At 43.1% G+C, this 23,715-nt stretch overlaps 3 protein-coding genes across 12 annotated transcripts in view; all 3 read right to left on the bottom strand.

Annotated features, from left to right (window-relative positions):
* Positions 1–567: 567 nt before the first annotated feature.
* Positions 568–4,256, bottom strand: CycY (Cyclin Y). Of its 2 annotated transcripts, none has more exons than NM_001273465.1 (3): positions 4,201–4,256; positions 2,070–3,158; positions 568–1,975 (listed from the first exon to the last, which is right to left on the bottom strand). In NM_001273465.1, exons 2-3 carry the CDS (start codon positions 2,905–2,907, stop codon positions 1,593–1,595), a joined length of 1,221 nt encoding a protein of 406 aa, NP_001260394.1. In that variant the 5' UTR covers positions 2,908–3,158; positions 4,201–4,256; the 3' UTR covers positions 568–1,592. The 2 variants fall into 2 exon arrangements, with proteins under 2 accessions (NP_001260394.1, NP_609519.1); NM_135675.4 differs by having other exon boundaries at positions 973–1,975.
* A 375-nt stretch (positions 4,257–4,631) lies between these two features.
* Positions 4,632–23,715, bottom strand: part of Pde1c (Phosphodiesterase 1c) — a 114,417-nt gene continuing 95,333 nt past the window's right edge. For 2 of the 9 annotated variants that reach the window (NM_001273466.1, NM_001259066.2), the window contains exons 5-9: positions 23,201–23,263; positions 20,753–21,307; positions 9,076–9,325; positions 7,829–8,969; positions 5,406–7,182 (exon numbers count right to left, since the gene is read on the bottom strand). In NM_001273466.1, the coding sequence (NP_001260395.1) occupies positions 7,034–7,182; positions 7,829–8,969; positions 9,076–9,325; positions 20,753–21,307; positions 23,201–23,263 (2,158 nt within the window). In that variant the 3' untranslated portion in view covers positions 5,406–7,033. Of the gene's footprint in view, positions 7,183–7,828; positions 8,970–9,075; positions 9,326–11,482; positions 12,102–20,752; positions 21,308–23,200; positions 23,264–23,715 lie in introns of those variants that run through there. The other 7 variants (NM_001144344.2, NM_001144346.3, NM_001144348.4 and 4 more) reach the window with 6 other exon arrangements.
* Positions 17,680–19,881, bottom strand: esc (extra sexcombs). The gene is made up of 4 exons (NM_058083.4): positions 19,652–19,881; positions 19,446–19,579; positions 19,212–19,383; positions 17,680–18,847 (listed from the first exon to the last, which is right to left on the bottom strand). The coding sequence occupies exons 1-4, from the start codon at positions 19,709–19,711 to the stop codon at positions 17,936–17,938; spliced, it is 1,278 nt and encodes a 425-aa protein (NP_477431.1). The 5' UTR covers positions 19,712–19,881; the 3' UTR covers positions 17,680–17,935.

Raw genomic sequence — 23,715 nt, forward strand, 5'->3', positions numbered from 1 at the left:
AGGGATGGCACTGCGTCGATAGCTTTGAAAATTAAGTTTTTCGTAAAGTATTTTATAAATAATAAAAATAATTAGCAGCGTAAATTTAATAAGTTATAAAGTGTAATTGGAATTATAAGATTTTCTGAAAGTATAAACTTAAATAGTAGGATCTTGACTATTTCTAAAGAGTTTTTTTTTTGCATTTGCAAGTGGAGTATTTATAATGTTGAAAATCAATGTGTTTAGGTGATTATCAATACTTTTCCACATAATCTTGTTCGAGATTTTTGAATCCATATTTTGTGGGAGGGAAAGAAAATAAGTGGATTATACAATACATTTTATACGATTTTCGAAAGAAATCCTATGATCGATCTTCTTATTTAGAATAAGATATGTTTCTAAAATGTTTTTATACATAGAATAGCCAGAAGTCCTTTCTATATAAAAAAAAAAAAATGTTTCAAAAACTTTCTGTTTCATATGGCCATGTTTTTGACTTCGAATAAGCGCGCTTTCGTTTTCAAAACCCACGTTTTCGAAAAAAAAGTGACAAAAACTAAGTTATAGAAAGTCTATTTCTTTGATTTGCTTTTATTTAGCTTTATCGTAAAATAAATTACAAAATAAAATACATTTTGCATATAATTCGTATCCTTATATGTCTAGTACATTAATTTACTCACAAATCTTTTGGGTTAATATTGCGCTGTGCTCCTTGCAACTCTCGCTCGGATTTTGTTTGTTTTTCTAATGCTAAGAACCAAAAAAAAACAAATCAACTTGCCGCAGGCCGCGCCCCCAGAAAATCGATTTGTGCCTGAAGCCTGACGCGGGGAAGCCGAATATCGTTCATCGTATATAAAGCTAAATGGAAACTATATAAGAATCACACGAAATCATATTGAGTTATTAAGAAAACATGGATGTAAGGTAAACAAATTAAATTCGTAACAAATGTACAGGGAAATGTTTTTCTTTTCTTTTTTTGGGCGCGGACGCGCTAAGTAAATGACAATTTGGTGGCCGTGGCCAACCGTTGAGATTAAATTGCTTAGATGCCAGCTGGATTAGGTGGCCAAGTCAATTACAATATTATTTAAGCCGTTTTGTACAAACAATTCTCTACTGTTCGGTTTAGGTTTCTGTATCTCTTTCTGCTTCTGTGATCTTTCGTTTGGCAATTGGTTACGCGTTGCTGTAGTAGTACTTCTGTGTCTCTGTTTAAAATCATCATCCAAATCCATGACTGCATCGGTAGTTTCGCTTACATACATCGATCGCATGTACGTATATGTAAAAAGTGGTCCTTAATTCGAGACGTGTGGTTAAAACGCTTTTCTTCGTGTATGTATATATTGTATATAAGACTGTGATTCTTTCTGCACGTATTTGGGTGTTCCTTTTAGAGTCTGTGTGCTGGCTAAAAAGCCACCCGCAAAAGCTTATGCAACCGGGTGGCCTACGAAATGTATCTGAATCTGTGTGCAAAATCTGATTCAGCGCAGAGCTACGGTTCTCAAATGACGTTCGATCGGACTACGGACTACAGAGTACGGATCTCATTGCTGCTGTTGGTTGGTTGTTCGGTTTTAGTAAGCTAATATAAATCACGATAGTATGGCCACGCTGCGTCGCGGCCCGCCCTGACTGATGTTGTCCATGGAGGACCACTTCTTGATCCCATTCTTCAGTGCCTCGGCAGTGACCTTGTCCTGCATCACACGCGACATGGCCTCCAGCTTCTGGGCCCGCTCCTTGGACAGCGGCTCCGTGGGGAAGTTGAGCTCGTTGGCCTCGGCGAGCGTGCGCAGGTCGAAGTAGTATTTGGCGTACACCGAGGACGGTACATTGATGTTGAACTGCAGCAGCTCGAGGAACTGGCGCTCCAGCTCGTTCATGTCCTCCACGGTGATGTCTTTGAGTATTTGGCAGTAATCTACATTCCAAACGGCCTGGTCATCCCACACCTTTGAGGCGAGGAGAATGGCACCTGCAGAACATCAATAGTAGAAATTAGTAAGCTATACCAAATTAGTGATCTACTGCTTGTTCTGAATATCTGATGCTTGCAGCACTCCACTCACCCAACACCATGCGCTTCCAGTTGCAGGGTCCCACATCCAGCTCGGCGTAGGTGAGTAGCCGCTCCAGGTAGACTAGCGTGATGATCGCACACTCGGCCGTCAGCTGGGCGGCGTTAAAGAGCGTGCGCACGAACTTGTAGATCTGCCGGTGTTCCGGATTGTGCGTGTCATAGTTATCCGGCACCTGGTCGTGGGTCAGCGGATGAAGCTTCTCGTCGAAGATGTCCAGCCGGCGATCCGATTGCCGATTCTTGATGTGATAGTAAATGGCCAGTGAGACGCATTTGACCGTATTCTTAAGATTCGGCTGCGACACAGTGCTGTCGTCCAGATAGATCGTCGAGCAGGAGGAGCTCTTCTTCATGCCGCCACCACCGCCGCAACTATTGCCACCGGGAGTACTGCCGCCGCCACCGCCGCCGCCTCCTCCGCCGCCGCTGCCCGCCTGCTGGGCAATCTGCTGTTGCGAACGCTTGCGCGTCATGCCGCCGTTCTCCACCTTTGATCGTTCCAGGAACATGGTGGCTGCAGTGGGATCGACCGACGGATCCTCCTCGCCCTCCAGCGCCTCTCGCTCGGAGATGTGCTGCAGATTCTGCTGGTTCTCATAGTTGTCACCGCCGCCACCCTGCTGATTCTGTTGCTGATTGTGGCCGTGATGATGGTGATGCAGGTGCACCGCCGACGCGGATCCATGGTGGCCGTCCAACTGGTGCTGTGACGTGTGCGGCGGATGACCCAGCTGGATAATCCGCTCCTCGAAGACGGGCGGCATGTCCTTAGACTTGCGGTCCGACTGCGGACTGGAGTACGCGCAGCACGAGTTCTTGTTGCCCATTTTGCCGTTTCGGATTGGTTCGGTTGGTCGGGCGCTCAAACTAAATGCAAACTTGGCTTGGCACTCACTCGCTCGCTTGCTCACTCTCTCTTGACTAGCGGATGGACCCCGTGGTTACGGATCCTGCTCCTGGCAGTCGCTCACGCTCGGTTCTCGCTTTTGGCACTTGGTCGTCGTGCGTCTATGTCTATGGGCATGGCGCTGGCGTTTCTATCGCTCCACAATTACCGCTGCCCGTCGTCGAGCGTTTGCTGCAAAGAGTATATGTATGTATATAGATAACGCTTAGCCTCGGCTTTCATTCGATCTTATCTGCAAATCTGTTCTCATTCTCATCCCATAACCCATTATTAATTGCACTGCCCTTTTTTGGGGAGGGTGCTATTCGATTTTAGAGAAGTTTTGACTACTTTTTCACTACTTGTGGTGGCATTTAAACTATTGTTAATAACACTTTCTAGTGCTACAAATTTGAATGACCTGATAAGACTGACTATTTGATTGATTTGAAAGTTTGGGGGCACTTCTATCATATAAATTGTAGGGAAAGTCAGCTGTAGATATGATAAAAACTTTGTTGTTTTTAAAGATAATAACGTGAAAGAAGTCACATGACGAAAACCAAATATGCCATGCATATCGAACTTAGCCTAGGAGGGTTACTTTGGTTAGGGTATTTCAGCATTCGATCTGCAAGTTGTGCTATTTTCACTATCTACCATTTATATTTGCTCTGTTTATAGGCGGAATCGTTTTGGCTTAAAGGCCGGCCAGATTGTTGTGCGAAAAGTTAATTAACCTAATTGCCTAATTTGGCGAGGTCTTTGCTTTATTTTCGCCGATTTCTTGTTTTCTGTGTGGGGAGCACGACTCTAACTTCTTCTTCTTCTTCCCATTTCTGGGAGGGGCGGGGCGGCAGCGAAGCTTGTGACTTTGTTTACGGCGCGGAAGGCCGGAGATATTGGATAATTTGTCACCGGGTGGGCAGCTGATTGCCCAGTTCCTAGATTCCTACTATCTCTGCTCAAATCACTTGAATTGTTTTTTCCCCGCACATTAATCATTGCAGTGAATGAATGAATGAACGCTGGCGCCGCTGTCGTCGCCGGCAGCGCTGCTCGGCCTCTGCCCGGAGAAACACCCACGAATGACTACCAAATCGGGATTATTGGGTGATTAGGCTTAATTGGTGGCTATCTCACTGATGAGGCGATGGCCGTCAGTTGGGCAAGGTAGTAATGCAACACTTTTCACACATCTTTGGTGTTTTCTCGCGTTTTTTTGTTTAATTACCTGCTCGAAAATGAAATGTATCGTATTTTATAAATATCGATAGATATCAGTGGCGGTGTGCCCGTTGATGGTTAGCACAAAAACACCATCCGGCTAAGAGATGGCATTTTGCGGTATAAAAATACCAGATAAATGCTCTAGTGCCTAGTTTTAAAAACATTGCGTAAAATCTTAAATATTATTAATAAGTAATAAATTAGTCCCTGAAATATATGATCATTCACAATTACAATAATAACAACAAAAGGATATATAAAAGGGCAATGTAAGAAAGTCGATAAGTAAAGTACTGAAACGCCACTTATCGATATCACACATGACTATGTGGCAGCACTAAATTCAAAAAAAGGGCGGGCCTTTAATTAAACAAAATATGTAAACTCCTTTAAAAAAAAACCGTCCCCAGTTAGGTTTAATAAGAATTTTTATTAGTATATTAAAAGTCATATGGTGTTATTATAATTTACTTGAAAGTATTTCGTAATAAGCATACATCTCAGCCATATACCCTTTATCTCAAATACTTGTTTTGCAATTTTTAGACCATCGCCGTTAGTTTATGCATATTAAATGTTGAGTTTAACATAGTAGGAAAATTAAAAACGTTTCATTAGTAGGCTTTTGTTTCGAGATAACTTGTAAAGTACACAATTAGTTTGCTTATGCGATATATAAATAACTGGGCTAGAAATGAACAGATGAAACAAAGTTATTTACAGATCTCAGTAATATGCGATTCCTTCGGTTTTTAGTTGGTGTGGGATGGCTACAGTATTCCCTTTAGTTAGAGTGCATTCCGCTAATATACTACATCTTTTTGCATCCTGTGCAAGTTGTATTTACACAAAATGTATTTTATATATATTTTTTTTCCATTAGGGACTTTATAGTTAAGTAGTTTATATTTATTGTTTAAATGTAATGATTGCTTTCAACTTATTTACCGTATGCAAGTGTGTATTTCATATTGTTCCATCAGCTAAGTTTCTCTCGTTAACAAGTTTGCACATCGGCCGGAACTATATAATATGTCTATGTGTGTGTTAATGATACTACTAGACTACTTTTTGCTAATAACATTGAATCGTAAACCTCATATATATTTATATATATCCGTTTGCATACGTTCGATTAGTGTTTCTGTGGATTTCCCATTTTTCAACAGAGATAAATAACAACTTTTTCGGTTTTTTTTTTTTTGTTTTGTTCGAGGGTCTGCAGCCTAACGCTATATTAATCAGGACTTTGTACAGATTTTCGAGAGAGGTCGCTATATATATATATATGTATATATACGATATATGCATGCGCATCGCTTTGAGCGTTCAAGTTTGATATACACTAACATACACTGGTTGTTCAATAATATTTACGGTCCGCATAATAGGTATTCTGGCGCTATATTTATCCCATTAATGTTTAGGAGTAGATTAATCTGCTGTGTACGTTTGTTTGTTCTGTCTGTTCTGTTCGTGTTTGTTTTTAATTTGTGGCTATGGCTACTAGTAGACATCCGCTATACACATCTGCAACCACGATTTGTTCGTACATTTATCGACTACCTTAATAAAGCTATGATCCCAATTTCAGCTGATAATTTGGTACCTTACTGCTAAGCACTTTTACCACTGCCCTTTGACTTTCTGCTGCTATCGCTCGGCGGCTTTTCCACCTCGAATTTCCCTACGATTTTCGCCCTGCTCAAATTGGTAAAGAGCAGTGGTAAATCTTAAAAGAATGGTCCCGCTATCAGACATTTTGAAAAACGTTTGAAAACATTTCAAGTTGATTAAGGAAAAGGAAAACCGAAACGAAAGGAAATCAAATCCTCCTGCGACTCAAGCCCTCCACTTTCTGCTCTCACTTTTGTCCCGCGCTCATGTATAAAAATAAATATGTTTTGTAGAAACGTGACTATTATATTCTTAACAATAAATATTATATATCCCATCGTATAGGTAGCTATGTGCATTTGTAGAGTGGAAAGTTTTTGAAATCTTTGCCTTCTTCTTGGATTTTTGGTTTTTCTTTTTCTTGTGGGGAAAGTCTGTTAGGGGTTGGTGTAGAGTATATACAAGTCGTATAGCTAGTTGTCAGGTATTTTTTGGTTTAGCTTTTAGTTAGGTACTTAATATCTAGACAGATCGACGCGTCTGTCGTTCCTTTCTTGAAAAACCACTCGTTTAATTGAGCAATTCGAATGCTTGGTAAATGCAAACACACAAAAAACTAAGGGCAAAAATAAAAGGTAGAAACGATTACAAAAATATATATGTATTTAATTAGAAACGATATTGCGTACATCGAACTTAGACAAATCATACGATAAATTCCACATTTGACTAAAACTAATCAAGTACAACACAAGTACAACTGAATTCTAAATATAAATGCTCGCAACGAACTAACAAATTCACAACAAATTTCAGTTGAACTCCTTTGCTATTTACATCTACGCGTTCTTTTTTTCTCCACTGTTCGTTTGTATTTGTGCTTGGCCCTAATATTTTCATATTTATCAATTTGCTTCTTCCTTTTGCAACAACAAAGTAAACAGTATTTATACATATATATCGATATTAATGTACCTATGCGTATAGATGATGTACGTTTATTCTAACTCTACCACAATTCACATAGAGAGCGCATTTGAAGCGTTTTGTTATCAATAATTCTAGGCTGATTCTAAGCTTAGTAAACAATATTCTTGCAGCTTCGTTCGTTCCTCGGTTTCTCTCAGTGTAGCCATCAAAGTTTCCTCTTGTGTTCCGTTTTTCCGCATTAGTTTTCCGATTCAGTTGGCCGCTGGCCGCCAGGTGGCGCAATTGTCCCCTTAGGCCGCAGCGCCATCTGCCGGCTCCGCAGCTGGCTCACTCTGCTCGCCATCGGCCGTTTCCGTTTCCGGCTTGCTTTCCTCCGCTTCCGCCGCCGCTGCAGCTGCAGCTTCCTCCGCTGCGGTGGCCAAAGCCCGAGCCTCGGCATCTGAAAACAGGTGAATTTTTAATTTTCCAATTCCTCACTGCATAAGTTAATTAAGCATAATTTGAACTATTTTCCAGGCCACTTACAGACTGCATTAGACCATAATTTGTTTCAGATCATGAAAGCTGTTATTATATTTAAAATTGAAATAAGTGTAAGTCATGTATAAGGAAGTAAATAAATGCAAATTCCAACTTAAAATTCCAAGGACTTTTAAGCAAAAATCATCTTTAACTTCAGAGCAAGCTTGATGGCACATAACTTCCTGCCATATCCTGCAATGCCTCTCTCATCATTAACTTTAGATCGTAATAGGATTGGGTTTGTCTTGGGAATGGTGGAAGGTAGAGGCTCTTGATTCTTGATGCCTAATGACCGCTCTTTCGGCGCCGTTCTATCAGCTCTGCGTAAGAAGGTTTATGCATGAATAATAAATGCCCATTGGCAGGCGGCAGATCAAAGCGAAGGACATGTCAAACTCAATTAGCGCTCTAAATGTGACTACAAAAAGCGGCCGAGTCGCCAGGCAATTAATATGATAATGAAAGCGCACCACACTGAGAACTACGCATGGCATTGGCATTTCACGAATATCTCTTCAATTCGAATTCTTTACTTTGAATTTGCCTCAGTGCAGTGAACTCACCTTTGACGGCCTGCTCCTTCCATATCCGCTTGTTCTCCACCAGACAGGTGAGCCACGGCTTGGGTATGTTGAACTTGGAGGCGGTGGTGCCGGTGACACTCTTGCGTGCGAGGCACTCGGCGGCGGTGGTCTTGGCCTCGGTGCGATGATCCCGTGGCTTGTCCATGCTGGGCGTGATTCCCGAATTGGGTATGACGATCGCCGAGTTTGTCGTGGAGTTAGCGGTCGTCTCGTGCTCCACCAGAGTGGCGGGCTTGGACTTGTTCATCGGCGCAATTGGCGCCAGTATGAGCTCCAGCATGTCGGACATGACGCCCATGCTGGGCTCCACGATGAAATCGATGAAACAGATCTGAGACTCGGCCACCAGCGTATTGTTGCGATCACACAGCGGACTGAAGGGCAAACCCAGCTCCTTCTCGAGGTCACCCTGGCGGAAGAACTCCTCCAGCAGTAGCATCGTCCAGCGATGATGGACGCCCCACTGCTTGGCCGGATGCGAGATGTCGCAGCAGTGGAGAACCAGGGACAGCACCTTCTGCTTGTCAATGGTCGCCTCCTGGAGCGTCAGCAGCTGGCGCATGGCCTTCATCTGCTGAAAGTGATTGGTCATATCGGTGCCGAGTACCATTTCGATAACCAGGCCGCGCAATTCGCGGAACTCCTCGCGCGACAAATGCGACAGTATGTTGTACTCATCCTCGCGCAGCAGCCGGAAACTGGCGCTGGCATGATGATTCTCCAGCACAGCCCGATCGTTGTACAGCAGTGCCGTCTCCGAACCGGACATCACATGGAAGTTATTGGTGGTGCCGGTGTGCTCGTAATCGTGGAGCAGGGCGGCCAGCAGCGAGGCAAAGATCTCCAGGTCCGTCAGCCAGTTCATCAGACCCGTGTTGCACAGGCAGTAGTGGATCGTCTGCATCACGTCCACGGCGTGCAGATTGTTATGATACGGATTCCGATACCGGCAGTAGCCCTCCTCCACGCGATGCAGGAACGCCTCCAGAATTCCCGGCGCAATCTTGAACTTGTGAATCGAGCCGTAGCGGTTGAAGAGCTCATAGGCCACGTACTTGACCACCTGGCCGCTGGCTGCCTCCGTCAGGGCGAACACATCGAAGGTCCAGTCGTCCAGGTTCTGTGACGGATTATTAAGGTGGTTAGGGATTGGTTTTGGATGTGAAAGAGTAAGAAGGGGTTTGTCTTGTATTGAATGAGTACTGTGTATGTTATGAAGCACCCACCTTGAGCAGCCTGACCACGTCCGGTGGGAAGGCCGTTAGGGCCGAGCTGGAGACGCGGCGATACATGCGGTCCACAAAGATGCCAGCACGGATGGCGTGGGCCACCGAACGGAACTTGGGCTTCTCGTCGCTCTTGCGCCGGCTGGTGGCCATCTGGCGGGTGAAGGTGGAGGCCAGCCACTCGCGCACCTCCGGCGGCACTGCATCCGGCTGCACCTCCGACAGCTCATCGTCCTCGTCGGCCAGGCGCCTGTTTGAAGAACAACCCGAATGGGTTTGGGGTTGGGGTTGGAGTGGAAAAGAGAATCATCTGTTAGTTGAATTGCATTTGAGGGGGTTTTCCGGGTTAATCGGATACCAAAACAATACTCAGTAAATGTACAAAAATTAAAACCGAATCTTAAGTTGGTTAAGACTGCTTTCGAGTTCGACAAGCTGTAGCTAAGTTCAACTTAAAATGGTAGCCAAGTTTAAAAACAATCAAAACTTAAAACGAAACCAAGTTTCGGTGTTGATTAAAATTTTGCACGTTAAAAAGGAAAGTTTTTTGGTGTTTTCGGGGTAGAAAGAAAGTTTAGTGTTTTGTATAGTATAAAAGTTTAATTAGTGAGCGCAGGAAAATAAGTAGTTTCACTTGGTTAGAGCAACAATTACAAATACAGATAGTTATAGATTATACGCTATATATTTGCAGTAGCTAGTTAACATCTCTAAAAGTTTGTGGACGTGTTTGGGTGGGAGGGGTAAAGTGGATGGTGCAAAAGTTGCTACTATGCAAAAAGCTAACAAGAGCATGCTTCGTGTGGCATGTGGCAAGTGGCATGTGTGTGACGCTTGTGTGGGTGCGAGTGTGTGTGTGTGTATATTATGGTGGCGACTCAACGGATTGTCTTAATTGCATGCCAAGTATCTGTGCATTTTATGTGCAACATTGAAAAAACGACAACAGTAACTGCAACAGAATTTCGTGCTCGGTACGGCCGGTTTCACTTGCCAAAGTCACCAACTGGCCCACAAAAGCATCCCAAGTCTTCCTAATTGGCTCCGGAACTCGCCACCCACACTGGCCCACCCACCCACGCACAGTTGGCGAAATCCGTAGTAATTGGCCCTATCAATGTCGCTCCTTTTTACCAGGAACCCAATCAATGCATTCCCTTGACAACAAGATGAATAACCCCACAAAGACAACCCACATTATTCCCAGGAAGTTGTTGCAAGAAATGAATATGGATATATTAAATTATTATAAAATTGTTATTATAGTGTATATAGATACACTTCATACATATATTTTAATGATTTGAATTTTTAGAATTTAGAATTAATGTTAGTGAATGCCTCATAGTCGAAAGATAAATTTAATATCATCATCTCTAGAAACATTTACTTATACACATAGTTTGGCTAAGAGCTCAAAGTATAGGATGACAAAAATGGTGAATATTAAATTTCTATTAATTAACTTCAAACGAAGATGACAGTTTTCTTGGAAAATCATTTTCCTCTCATTACTGGCCATTTTCCTCCTACCCACAATATGAAAGCACTTTAACTTAAATAAAAAGTGAGTGGAAAAAGAGGGGACAAGTGACTTAAGCCAATTAGCGAATGATTCAATTATGGTTAATTACACTAACTTCAGAGCTCAGTCAGTGGCCCCATCTGCATCTCTACTCACAAATAATCTAGACTTTGCACACGATTTCTGGCCAGGATTCTCAAGTAGCTCTTGGCTTAGTAGGTTAACTTGAGATGATAGCATAACGGTTGGTTAGGTGAACCGCGAACTAAAGAAAGCGTTAAGCTTAAGTGGGCCAGGGTTTTTTTTTAATAAATGTAATCAATTTAAACAATCAATTTAATATTTGGTAATAATGAGTATCACATGTTAGTTTTCTGCACAGCTAATTCACTTTTTGGTATCTGATAAGTATCACTTAAAGTACCACAAGATAGTAGATACTGATTTCACTTAAAGAACTTGCACCCATTGCATAGCCTTCACTTTTGTGTGATACAAATACCCTTTCCTCCTGATCCCATAATTCCCCAACTGAAGTTCCCAAAACTGGGTGTCCTTCATCCTTGCAGGACACTGCCCATAAAGTGAGGCGAGTGTGTGTCATGTGGAGGATTTATTCTCTGTGCACTTCCTACCAATGTTGCGGTTGGTCTATTTATTTTGCAGCAATATAAATTCACTGGGCTTTTCAGACACTGTGTGTGTGTGTGTGTGTGGTTTTTTTTTTTTGTTGGTTGCAGTAGAATTACGCCGGATTTAATACCATTCGCTCAGCATGGCATGCTCCACTTCGGACACACAGAACATAGTTAGTGTCTATCGTATGGGGATCTTTGTTTTATGTCTTAAAGAAATCCGTGACTGGATATGGCTAGATCGCACCTTTTCTTCTTCTCCTGCGTCTCCTTGGCGCGATACTGAATGATGAACTGTATCAGCTCGACGGTGATGACGCTTTGTCGGCTGCTTTCACGCCTCAGACGACTCATGGCGCGAACGGCGACGACGACCACGACCACGGTAATGACGGTCAGCCGGCTGGAGCGGCTCGCCGATGGCTCCTCAGATACAGATACAGATACAGATACAGATACTCCTGCTGGCTCGGGCTCAGTCTCAGATACAACACCCTCCTCGCTGCTCGTACCCGGTTCGTACATGGAATTCAGCTGGAGGTTGACTTTGTGGCAATGTCGTGCCCGCTTTTTTGGCACTCGATTAATTTAATACATCACTTTCACTTGGACATTTTCCGTGGTTAGGGGATGGGGGTGCTCTGCTCTATTAGGCCGACAAATTTCACTGCCACTTCACTCTCGTAATTAGCTGGCCCGAAAAGCAAAATGCGCTTTTAATGACGGCGGAATAGCAAATATTTGTGCAGCACGTTTTTTTTTCGGGTATTTCGTCTACTTTTTTTCTCTTTTCGAATATTCTTTCTTGTTGCCGCTCGTTGGTGGAATTTTTGTGTACTTGGCCCGTTGCGAGTTAAATTTAAACTGAGCGAAAAAAAAGTACCCGCAAACGCTTGGCGAAATTTTGCCACAGAAAGAGCCATTCCCAGTTAGTGTACACCAGAGTTGCGTGATCCTGGGAGTCCGCGGAGTCCTGGCCCAGCTGGATTGCGTGTACATGGTGCGGCACACGCCAACTGCAGGAGGAGGAAAAACACTGGAGGACGGAGTTTAAGGCCGGCAGGAAAAAATGGAAAACTCGGAGAAAACTGTGCTAGCTGGGCCATATCAATTATGTCAGCAGTAGGACATCGCCGAGTCATGCCAAGCCCAACGCTCAACTATTATTATGTAGCAAAAGGCACTGAGAGAAAAATCCGATGTGGTTCACAACTAAATGCAAACATCCTTGCAGAGCTTTATAGTAGATTTGTAATATACCAATTTAACATTATAATGCCGTTAGCTGAATCTCAAATGCTTAGTTTTTACTAGAACTGAAGCTTCAAGTTGAGAGCTTTTAGTTATTTCTCAACTTTTTTCTAAATATTTTAAAGAAAGTTTGTTGGTGTTTTTTAATTGTTTCAATACCATCTAATTGTATTGTAATTTCGCCCTTTTTCTGCCAGCGTATTCCCAAGGCGGATCTAGTCCACTCGAGCGTGTATATTTTTACTATTTGCCACAAAACAATTACACAAAATGCTAAGAGGCATCCACGAAACAATAGCAACAAAGTATCCTTTTCCTAAGGATGAACGGCTTTGGCTGTAATAACCAGCAGAAGTCGTGGGAATAACCGGAGACTGATAAACACGACAACGTCACGAATTCATTTAACCAGAATTCGTAGCAGCTAGCAGCAAAAGTATCTGTATCTGTAAGTAACTTTTGTTCTTCGGGGGCCTTGGCGTTTGCCTTTTGTTTAATGACTTTCCACCAACATTTCCCTCCTGGTCTTTCATGCCATTTTTATGGCCAAGCAATGGGGGCTTGAAGGCATTTTTGGCTACGTTGGTAGTCATGAAACTTTCGGCCCAGTTCTTTTTACCAATTGCATTCAGCATTCGTGAGCACTCGACTTATTTTCTTTTGATTCAATTTTCATTTCACGAGCGTGCGGCGGCAAATTGCGTGCTGCGGCGTTTGCTAAAATAAATTGCATCAGTTATTGGCACATTTGCATGATTTCTCCATAAGCATTCAGTCGACTTTTCCCCCTCCGCTTCATTTTCAATATGCAGTTGGCCAGCACGCGAGCTTTAATTGTAGGGAAAATGGCTTAAAGCCTGCAACAGGTTGCAGCTGAATGGCAATAAGTGCAGCTGTAAGTGCATGCAACAGATATTTTATACTTTTTCTAAGTTGAATTTAAAAACTAACTATCAGTTATGTTTGCTCACTTTTTTTTCTGCTACATTTTTTGTAGTTTCTGTACAAAATGTGCAGCGACAAGCTTAAACTTTGTAAATGGTTCTTTAATGTCTTGTGGACTTTAGAGTTTAGTTTTTTAGGGGTCATTTTGGTGAAGGCAGCTGTAGCTGGGGCCAAAAACGATGCCACTGCTGCCCCATAAAGGGGCAATGATAATCCGCCCAACCACCACCCACTTTGTCCGGGAAACATGCTACTTAATAGTTATGCGTGCAATTTCCTGTACTTGTGCCCCAAGCGTTTTGTCCTTGCTCCCAGGATGTTGTTGTTGTCTGGGCACATTCCTGGTTGTCATCGCCATCGGAGGCACACGGGAAATTGCTGGCAAATTGACAGCTTTGTTTTGTGCCAATGATTTTGCGTCAGCGGCGGCTTTTTTGAAAAAACCACCCACAAAATCGGCTCACATGTCCCATTGGCCTCGGCCCATTCCACTCCCAAATATTTATGGAATGGGCGGAGATTGCGCAAGGACGTACGTGCAACATAATACAAAAGCCAAGGGGAAAGATAACCTGGCAAAAATACGGAGAGGGGTGCTTGAAGGGTTCCCACAAACTAATCACACATATGATTAAAAACATATACCAACCATTGTTAATAAGAATTACTATAAAAGTTGAAGTAGTGTAATATCTTAAAGTCGCCACCTTTAAAAGTATTTAGATGGAATTTCTTAACATTTTGAAAACTTTTCGATTTACTTTCGAAACACTTTAATGGCGACCCTCGCAGCACAAAGTACGCCCACGGCTTTGTGCGATTAAAGTGCGTATTCGCTTTGTGCTACCGAAAAGGCGGAAGACGCCAAAACCTAATGGCTGGACAACAGAATGGCCCCAAGGTCCTTTCACTTGATTCGACTATTTTGGATATTTGGATACATTTCCCCAACTCAGTCGAAACCATTCCATGCGGCACCTTCGAGCTGCCGATGTGGCAGAAATTGGCAGTTAACATCATTTGTTATTGATTTTCGCATTCGGATAAATGGTGCTATCAGCTGTGCCGCCAAGGCATTCGTCCTGCGATTGTCCTGCGTCCTGTGGGGTTATTTGCCCTTTTTGGGTCACTTCCATTGTACTCGCCGTTAGATGATTGATGATAGCGAGTATATACATTCGATACTCTATAGTAACCTTCAACTTGGACAGCGTGGGTGGGGTTTTTGGGTGTTTTGTTGACCCAATTTCTAAGCGGTCGATGGGGGTGTTTGCTTCTGACTCATTTGAATATTATTCGCAATTTTAATTGGTTCCCGCTGCTGGTGTGTGTGTGTTTTATAGGTAGCTACATACGCAAACCGCTTAATTATAATGCACATACATCACTTAATCGATGCTGACAACCAGAGTTAATGACTATTAATGAAACAGTTCCAATTACTTGCTTGCCACGCCCTCGCGCCGCTGCCGCCTCCTCTGCGGCATATTCGCAAAATAAGTTGCCTTTAATTGTGATTTATTGAATAATTGCTATTTATTTTCGCCGACTGACAGCCCTTTTTTCCACATATTTTGCACTATTTTTTTGTCCGATCAACGCGTTGTGTGTGCGTTGTGAGTCCGAAAAACGAAAACACATTAAATTTATTTCCACCTTATCGGCATGAATGAAGCCGCAAAATGGCATTTAATTTGTGAATTTTTAAACAATAGATATCTGGGCCGTTGATTACGACACTCACATGCGCAGTTTCTATATGTCGTATCTATGTGTCTCGAAATTTTACAGAGCTGGTGATTCCTGCAGTTCCCAGTAGAGGGTCTTTCAAAGTTTTATTTCTATTTGTTGTTTTTTATCATAATTAAATAATGCCAAAATTGCGTCAGCGAAAATGATAAGATACTTTGGATATTGTGGCTTTTTATGGGTCTGCAGTATGGATAGATATGCTAATCGAATGGGGAACTTGTGAATTTGAAGAGTAATAAACTTCAAGTGTTATTACTGGGTATTCATTTTTAAGAAGGTTCATTTCATACCCTTTAATGTAATTTAAAAGAAATCTATTCCTATATCCTATACTTTTATTTTCACTGTCAAATTTGGCAGCTCTTTAAAAATATTCAAAAAGCTTTAATACCTTTAAAGATGCCCCCAGATTACAAGTGGATTCCCCTTGGGTTTTTTTTTATATTCTCCTCCAGCTTTTCAGCTCTTTAGATCCAAGTAATTTTTGGGCTTTTGGTTATTCTTAGTGCACGTCGGCTGCCTTTTGACGATTTGTCTTCATAAATCGAAAGTGGGCGCATGCCACGCCCCCCCCTTTTAAGAGCTTAAAACCTAATTCCGGGATTTTCTCGGCCTGATTCCGGGGGCTTTTAGTGGAAACAGTTCGCGCCCCAAACCCCAACTGACTGACTTCTGAGCTTTGCCAAAAACTGACACGCTTAACTAATTTCAGTGTCGACGGCACATGTTAACCGAATTAAAGTGACAGGCTCCTCCAGGCGGAGGACGCACTTCCTCCGCAACCCAGTTCTTTCGTTGCCAGCGGCGCGGCTCTTGGCTTGATTAATTTTTGGCCCGACAAGTGGCAGACGCAAATCATCATCGTTGTGGGATGCGGATTTGGATTCACATTCGGATTCGTGGTGACGCAGTGCAGGGTGCGGGTAATTGCGTATTTTGCGAGTGAGCACACTAAAAGACAGCAGAAGCAATCACACAAGAACACTTGAAGAAACAAAGTACACAATATACGTAGATTTCCAGTTTATGAACATAACGAAATATAGTGGAATTTTTAATATTAGAAGTAATCATACTTTCTCTCTCGAAGGTATCTTTAAAAAACATTTTTGTCTAGAATCGAATGTTTAACATAGAAGTTACCCCTACACTACAAGAGCTCTATGATATAATAAAAATCTAAAATATAATATAAATTTCGTGACAAAAGCTAGGACACATTTGGGTGCGATTTCTTCGAGTGCGACAACATCGAGACAGGATGTGGAGGAGAAGGAACATGATGGGTGGACAAACCGCAGGCGGATGATGCGTCGTTTGCTGGAGTGGTCGTAGTCGTTCTCGTGGATGTGACTGTGGCGACGGGCGTAGCTGAGGACGTGTGTGGAGCTGGTGGCCGTGGAGCGTGCCGAGTTGCATCTGGACAGACAGACAAACGGGTACGGATGACAAAAATAATGCAGCGTCCAGGAGGACTTCTCCACGGTTGCTTCTTTCCAATCTAATTTATGACCCCCCCCCCAAAAAAAAAAAAAGAAGCTAACTAGAATAATGGGGCTACGGATTAGCTCGACTTTGCGTGTCAAGGCTAAAGCCTCGCCGAGTTCTGAGAATCATCGGCCAGTTCGACAACTTAATGCCGCTGCCAAGTCGTTCCGAGTCAACTTCAGCTAATTACTCACAACCACCAAGTGGAGTGGAATCGGGTCTGCTCTGAGATCAAAGGAGTGCGGACAAAGAAGATGCCAAACGCAATCAGCCACGAACGATGTGAGCCAAAATATATATGCTTACTATACTCAGAACTTTCGAATACCCTAACATGAACCAAATACTCTCAAAAAAATAAACAAAAGTAAGCTATATAAGTGCATATGTGCACACTAAATGAAAATTACGGCAAACTTGTATCATAAATTCCATTTCATGTTTATGTTACACAAGTAGTGTTCCATTTGGCAGCAGCCCCATCCAAATTCCCATCGTAATGAAACAAGCTATTTTCATAAACTTCCATTAGATACAACCCCCCAAAAAAGAAAAAAACCCATGATGGAAATGGCCTGCACTTTCATCAAAACGAGAGAGAAGCGTTCGATAAAAATCCAGCTAGGGCATGGCAAATCATTGTGGGACTCTGCTCGCTTAATCAGTCTGCTGGGAGCTGTTATGGCTGGTCGGGATCGCTGTCCGCCTGGCCTGGCTTGGTTTCCCACTCATCCCGGTTCGCACGCCCGTTGGCAGTTTCAATTTCGTCGCGCTTATTCGCCGCATTTCCAGCAGATTGGAGCTGGATGGCGTTGCAGCAATGCATATAAATGACGTAGCAATTGAAAGCCATTTGTTATGCGCAGCTTTGCTTTGTTTCGCAATTAGAATTGCCAACTGGGGACACTCAGTCAGCTTGAAGACGTTTACATGGCTTAAAGAGCAGCAGTTTGGATTCTGGTTAAGCAGAAAATACATCTTCAATGTTGCTTATATACATGTGAAATTACAATGTACTCACTTTATTTACAATAAATAAAGGCAGCAGAGTAAGCAACAACTATTCGTTCTTACATCTAAAAAGCAACCGGCTTAACATATTTAAATCTCATCCAACTATTAATTGGATTTACTTGAAATAATTTGGAACAGCACAGGAGCGTAATTCTATATCTTAATGCTAACCAACTAGGAACTAATTGAGGGAAATGTTGTAAGTTTTGGCCACGTGAGATTTGGTTTGTGGTTGCGCCCAGCTGCGCCATCAGATGGAAGTTGTTTGTCTGCGGTTCCATCGCCACACGGTGGCGTCATCGCACACGTAGACCAGTACGCTGGCATCGCGAGAGAAGGCTATCTGGCGCACAGTGGCCACGCTACGCGAATTGTGCAGGGTGGTCATGTGTGCGCCCTCGGGATCGCTGGGATCCAGCTCCCACACATACACCTTGCCCTGCTGATTGCCCAGGGCAATCACCTTCTGCCACGGATTGAAGCCGAATCTCACGAACCAGATCTCGCACTCGTCGTACTCGAATTCCGCAATTATCGTGCAGGAGGAGTCGCTCGGCTTCACCTGCTCGAAGCTCTGATGTAGTTGTCCCGGTTTCCAGCAGACAATGGCATTTTCGCAGGACTTGGAGAGCACAAAGTTGCCGAACCACTGCACACAGTCCACATAGTTCCTGTGTATATCCCGCGTTGAAAAATCGGGGAAGTGCTTGGTCACCGTGGGGAAAGGCAGCGTTGACTTCTCCTGGCTGAAAGTGTTCGACAGTTCGATCTTGTGATGGAACTCGGGCGTATTCAGACACCACAGCTTCAGCGAGTGATCCATGCCGCTCGACACAATGCGATCTCCACGCATATTAAAGTCGATGGACAGCACCTCATCGCGATGTCCCTCCACTCCGCCCAGGATGGCAATGCACACATGGCTCTGGATGTTCCACAATCTTATCGCGTGATCCTTGCTGCCCGAAAGCAAAAGCTGTAGCTTGTGCGGATGGAACTTCAGCTCGTTAATGGCCTGTCCATGGCCAATGTAGTTGCCCACCGCCTCATTCTGCTCGACATCAATAACCCGGATGACTCCGCGGTATCCAGCAGCGGCCAGGAGAGGTGAAGAGGTCTTAAGGTCGTACGACCAGGCGCAGGTGTAAAATACTTCATCGGGCTGGGAAGGGAATTCAAGATTTGTTGATGTATTTCGAGTTTGTACAATTACATTTGCGACCATATTCTCAGTTACTCTCGGCTAAATTAACAATATAAGCTTTAATTTGAAAACTTGACTGTTATGAAAAACCAAACTTAATACAAGAAATGATAAATGTTTGGATATTGTGAAACCATGCTGAAAGCCTGTAACGATTGTTCTTACTTTAAAACAATTAACAAAAGCAATGATTTAATAGAAACTTTGACTGGATCCCACTTTTTCTACAGCTTTGAATGCGATGTCTAATGTATGAAGCCCCTAACTTTAGCCAACTGATCAATAGGGTCTTGAAAGTGTATTCTGTATCCTGGCGACTCACATCCGGATCTGCATAGCAGTGGAGCAGCTGCATCCCGCCCTGTCGAGGGCACTCGTAGACGGTCACCCGGTTGCTGCCCGCCGTAGCGAAGACCTGTGGCTCATCCTTGCCCAGCAGCGTGTTGAAGGCTACGCCGAAGATGTTGGCTCCGTGGTTCTCCTTCACGTGGGTGCTTCATGGTAATCATTTGTAGGTTCAGTATCAGTGGCCAGCTGAGAAAGTGCATATTCTTACTCGTATTTGTAGGCGGCGCGACTTTTTGGCTTCGATTTGGTGCTCCGGCGACCGCGGCGCTTGCTGCGCGTGCTGGATGACGGGGACTTGCTGCGCGAGGTGGTGCTGTTGGTGGTATAGCTGGCCGACTCATCCTGCAGCCGGCACATGGCCCAAAAGATCCATTAATTCTCGGTTCGCACAGCCATTTGTCATTCGCTACTCACGCCGCATGATTCCTCCGACTCCTCGGGCTCGTTGCCGTTTTTCACTTTATCACTGCTCATTTCGAACGCGCGGCACGTTTGTACGGTTAAATGAAACCCAAATTAGGCCGCGACTTCAATGAACTATTCGATAATGCTTTTTTTAAATGTTTAAATAACGAGGCGAATGAAAATGTTTTTTTTTGGCGGCAATGGTGTGACCCCAGTCACGGATCGCGTAAAATACCCAGGCATTGCAGGCAGTACGGTCTTACCATTGCGCAGCGTGGCCACCTGGTCACGATCGGCTGGCCAGTGTTGGTAAACATTAAACGGTATTTAACACACTTAGGCGGGAAAGTTAAAAAAAGTTCAAAAACGACAAAACACATGCGCAAGCTAGTTTTTTAATATAGAAAACAAACAAATGTAGGACAATCAACATGCCATGGATTCATGTGCGGTATTCAAACTTTGTACATGTATTCACAAAATTACACTGGTCGACAAGACTAGGAGAGTTGCTGCTTGCGAGTGGCGTCAAAAGTGGAAGATATAGTTTCTCAGAAATGCAAATGTATCATACAAATACTTTAAGCAGTTTTGAATACATTTAAAGTATATCTTCCAGTTCTCACTCCTTCAAGTGCTTACTACGTATGAATGTAAGTTTGATTTAATAGTTGCACGGAGTATTTAAACGTAGTAAGCAATTTTTTGTCCAAACGCGGCAACGAAACATTTACAATCCCGCTGAGCGCGGCTGGGGAACGAAACAAGTGTCCTTTTTTCTTTTTTTTTTTTTGATTAGTCTAGGATAAAATAGTTATTTACAACAGAAGCGAGCAAAAGATTTGGGGTAGGGGACAGAGGCTAGACAGAAGATTACAGCAGTGGAAATCGCAGACAGAGGTCAGCAGACAGATGGATAGATTGGATAAAGGAGAGATAGAGAGACAGAGTTCATAGAGTTATGTGTGTATATATAGAAAGTAGTTCATTCTGGAGCTGTGTGGTTGTTGGTTGGTTAACGCAAACGTGAAACGATAAAGGCAAATCGAACGAACTGAAGAGGCGTAACGGATAAACGTTAGTCTAGCATAGAAATCAAATTTCAAGTACGTTTTGTTCGTCGACATGGACCTGGCCCAGGTGGGTGTCCTTAGGCGGCGTTGCCGATGCACCGCCGCTGGGTTACTGCAACTGCCACTGCTGCCGGCACTTCCCGCTTGACTCTCGGCCGCCTTGGCACTTGGCTCCGCGGTTGCGCTGGAGGAGGTGGTGGTTTGGGATGTCAATGTGGATGTGCTGGCGGGCGGCGGTGGTCCCTTGTCGCCGGGATCCTTCGAAGGACTTTCTTCCATCACCGATTCCCTTACGGTTTCCAGGGCGGGTTGAAGCTTAGGGGCAGGTTGTGCGATAGTTTCGCTCGAGGTGTTGGATGGTGGACCCGTTGGGCCACTGTGGGTCTGCGGCGCCTGGGAAACGCCCTTGGTGCGACTCTCTATGCTGTCCTGGTTGTCAGCGCCTGGTGTGACACCTGCACCTGCTCCCCCAGGCGACGCCTCCTGCAGGCTGCAACTCCTATTGGAGTTGTTGTTGTCCTGCTGCTGGTCATCGCGTCCGTGGCTATGGCGACTGCAGTTCAGGTTCTTGCAATTCCCATTGCAGCCCTCCCTGCAGAAGTAAATGGCCGGCATACGTTGGGCGCCAGTTTCGAGTGCCAAGGCGGTCAAGTTTTTCGGCGCCCAGCAGTTGGCAGTGAGTAACAGCGAAAATGCAAATGGGCAATTTTTGGGCAACGAGACACCACGTTGATTTGACGTTGCATAGCATTCGGATTGTTTGTGTGTTTTGTGCAAAAGTTTTCATTTAGTTTTCATGTTTTTTTTTTTTTTTGGTTTTAGGTAAATAGTTTTGGCAATAGAAAGAAAGAATATATAAATAGAACATCAGTTGAGAGATTGTGATAAAGCTTTTGGGTTTAGTAGGGGCAGTGGATTGGACTTTTCCCACGAAGATTGCCTTACTCTAAATAAAATATCTGTCAATCATGTTCTAAAGTTGAACCTTCAAGAATTTCACTGTTCACATTTATATACAAAAAAAAAAAACAAATATTTTGTTAAAATAGACAATACAGTTCAACAATTCGTTTCCTTCTGGTAGGGCAACTTTTAAAAATGCATCAATTCCGAAACAAAACAAAAATCCTAGACGAAATGGCAATCGGAGTTAACTGCGTAACTTTGTGAGATATTTCACGAAAATCAAAATTAAAACAAATGGGAAAACGACTTTCAACTCAACCTCACTTGGCAATGTAAATCGAAGAATCGTGTCATGTGTGGGCTCGGCAGGTAGAAAAATGTTTATTAATTCATGTTCCCCGGCACCTGAATACAATGGATACCGCATACTCCATACATATGCAGATGACATTCGGGAGTGGTTCGGTTGTTTTTTTTTTTTTTTTTGAGGGGGTTGATTTAATTGAAAGTGTGGTAAATAATAAAAATGCACTGATGCATTGGGCTTGTATTTGTGGAGAGTCCACTTTTGCGGCTGGGAAGCGAACCAAAATCGGGTTGTAAAATGCATAGCTTACACCGGACTACTATTTTAACATTTTTAAAATCAATAAAAAAACGTCGTTTTCTGACATAAAAACAGCAATTAGGCTCAGTATTCAAGCTAACAATATGTTTTGCAATCAATAGGCTCGATAAAAGATATTCAATAATAAAAAAAATTGCTAGCTGGAATGTTGAGTTCTGTAAAAACCCTTAAAAATATTATTCCAATTTCGGCCCTTCAAAAATATTCTGGTTAAAGTTGTATGTCAAATTCAAAGGCGAAGTTATAGCAGAAAGAAAGGAGAACGGTTTAAATTCAGTAGAAGCACACAGAGAATTCCATCTGGTGAATTGACAAACGAATTGAGTAGACGTAATGCAATACACCGAAAGAAATGGCGAGCACATAAGTAAGACACCGAGAGTTGAGTTAGAGACAGTACTTCAATAAGATACGGTGCTGCGATTCGTTAGGGGCGGTGTTTTGGGGTCTTAACCTTAGCTTAGTAACTCTCAAGATCCTTAGAATACAGTACACAGTTATACGTTACGTAAGACTAGGCTATGAAGGCTAAGAAATACTCGATATCTGCAAACGTTCTATGGCAATGAGTTCGATGAGTTATAGAAAGACAGTATAGATACGATCAATGGCGATAATGTAGAAGATGTTGAAGATGATGGTCTAGAGTTCCTTTTTATTACTGGTAGAGCAAGGCAAAGAATAGATTTCGATAATCGAAATACACGAACTGAAGAGAGCACTACAAAGAATGAGGATAGAAAAAGTCAGTAACAGAGTTAGAAAGAAGTTGAAAGTTGAAAATAGAAAGAGGTGAGATATAGGTGAATAATAGTGGTTATTGTGGGTTATTGGATTCATGTGGACGCGAGTTGGGGTATGGTTTTACTATAGAAGAGATGTTAGAGTTCAAAATCAACAGAGTTAACGACAAAACCAAAGCGAAAAGGTTGGCTCGATGGGAACACTTACTCTTCGCTCTCAACGGATGAGGACGCAATCTGCCCCAACTTTGTTTTACCTGTTGTGGGGCTTCTGCTCAATAACACAGACACACACACAGTAACAGTAACAGAACGGATATAAAAAGAAAAATATTCAGATATATGTATACATTCAATAGGCTTAACAAGGACCTCGAACAAACGAAGGTTTCTTTTTCTTTTAGGAATATGCTTATTATATAGCGAAATTAGATGATTCGATGATGGGTAAATGGACTTGGTTATCGCTGAGGGGGAAAGCTTGCCTTGGGTGCAAATCCGAAATTTTGAAACTACGCAGCATTTCAGTTATTTTGTATCCTACTCAAAATGGTTAACAATGCCTACACCAATTCGATGGGAGCCCCAAAGAAGCCCAAGCTGAAGCAGAGTTGTCCACAGATCATTTCGATTCGACTCGCTATCCTCTTGGTCAGGCTAGCTCGCCAAGAAGCTTGCAAAATTTTTGTTTTTTTTTTTTTGGGAATATCTCATTGGGCCGCA

The sequence above is a fragment of the Drosophila melanogaster genome, chromosome 2L (genome assembly GCF_000001215.4).
Source record: "Drosophila melanogaster chromosome 2L".
Taxonomy (NCBI): Eukaryota; Metazoa; Arthropoda; class Insecta; order Diptera; family Drosophilidae; genus Drosophila; species Drosophila melanogaster.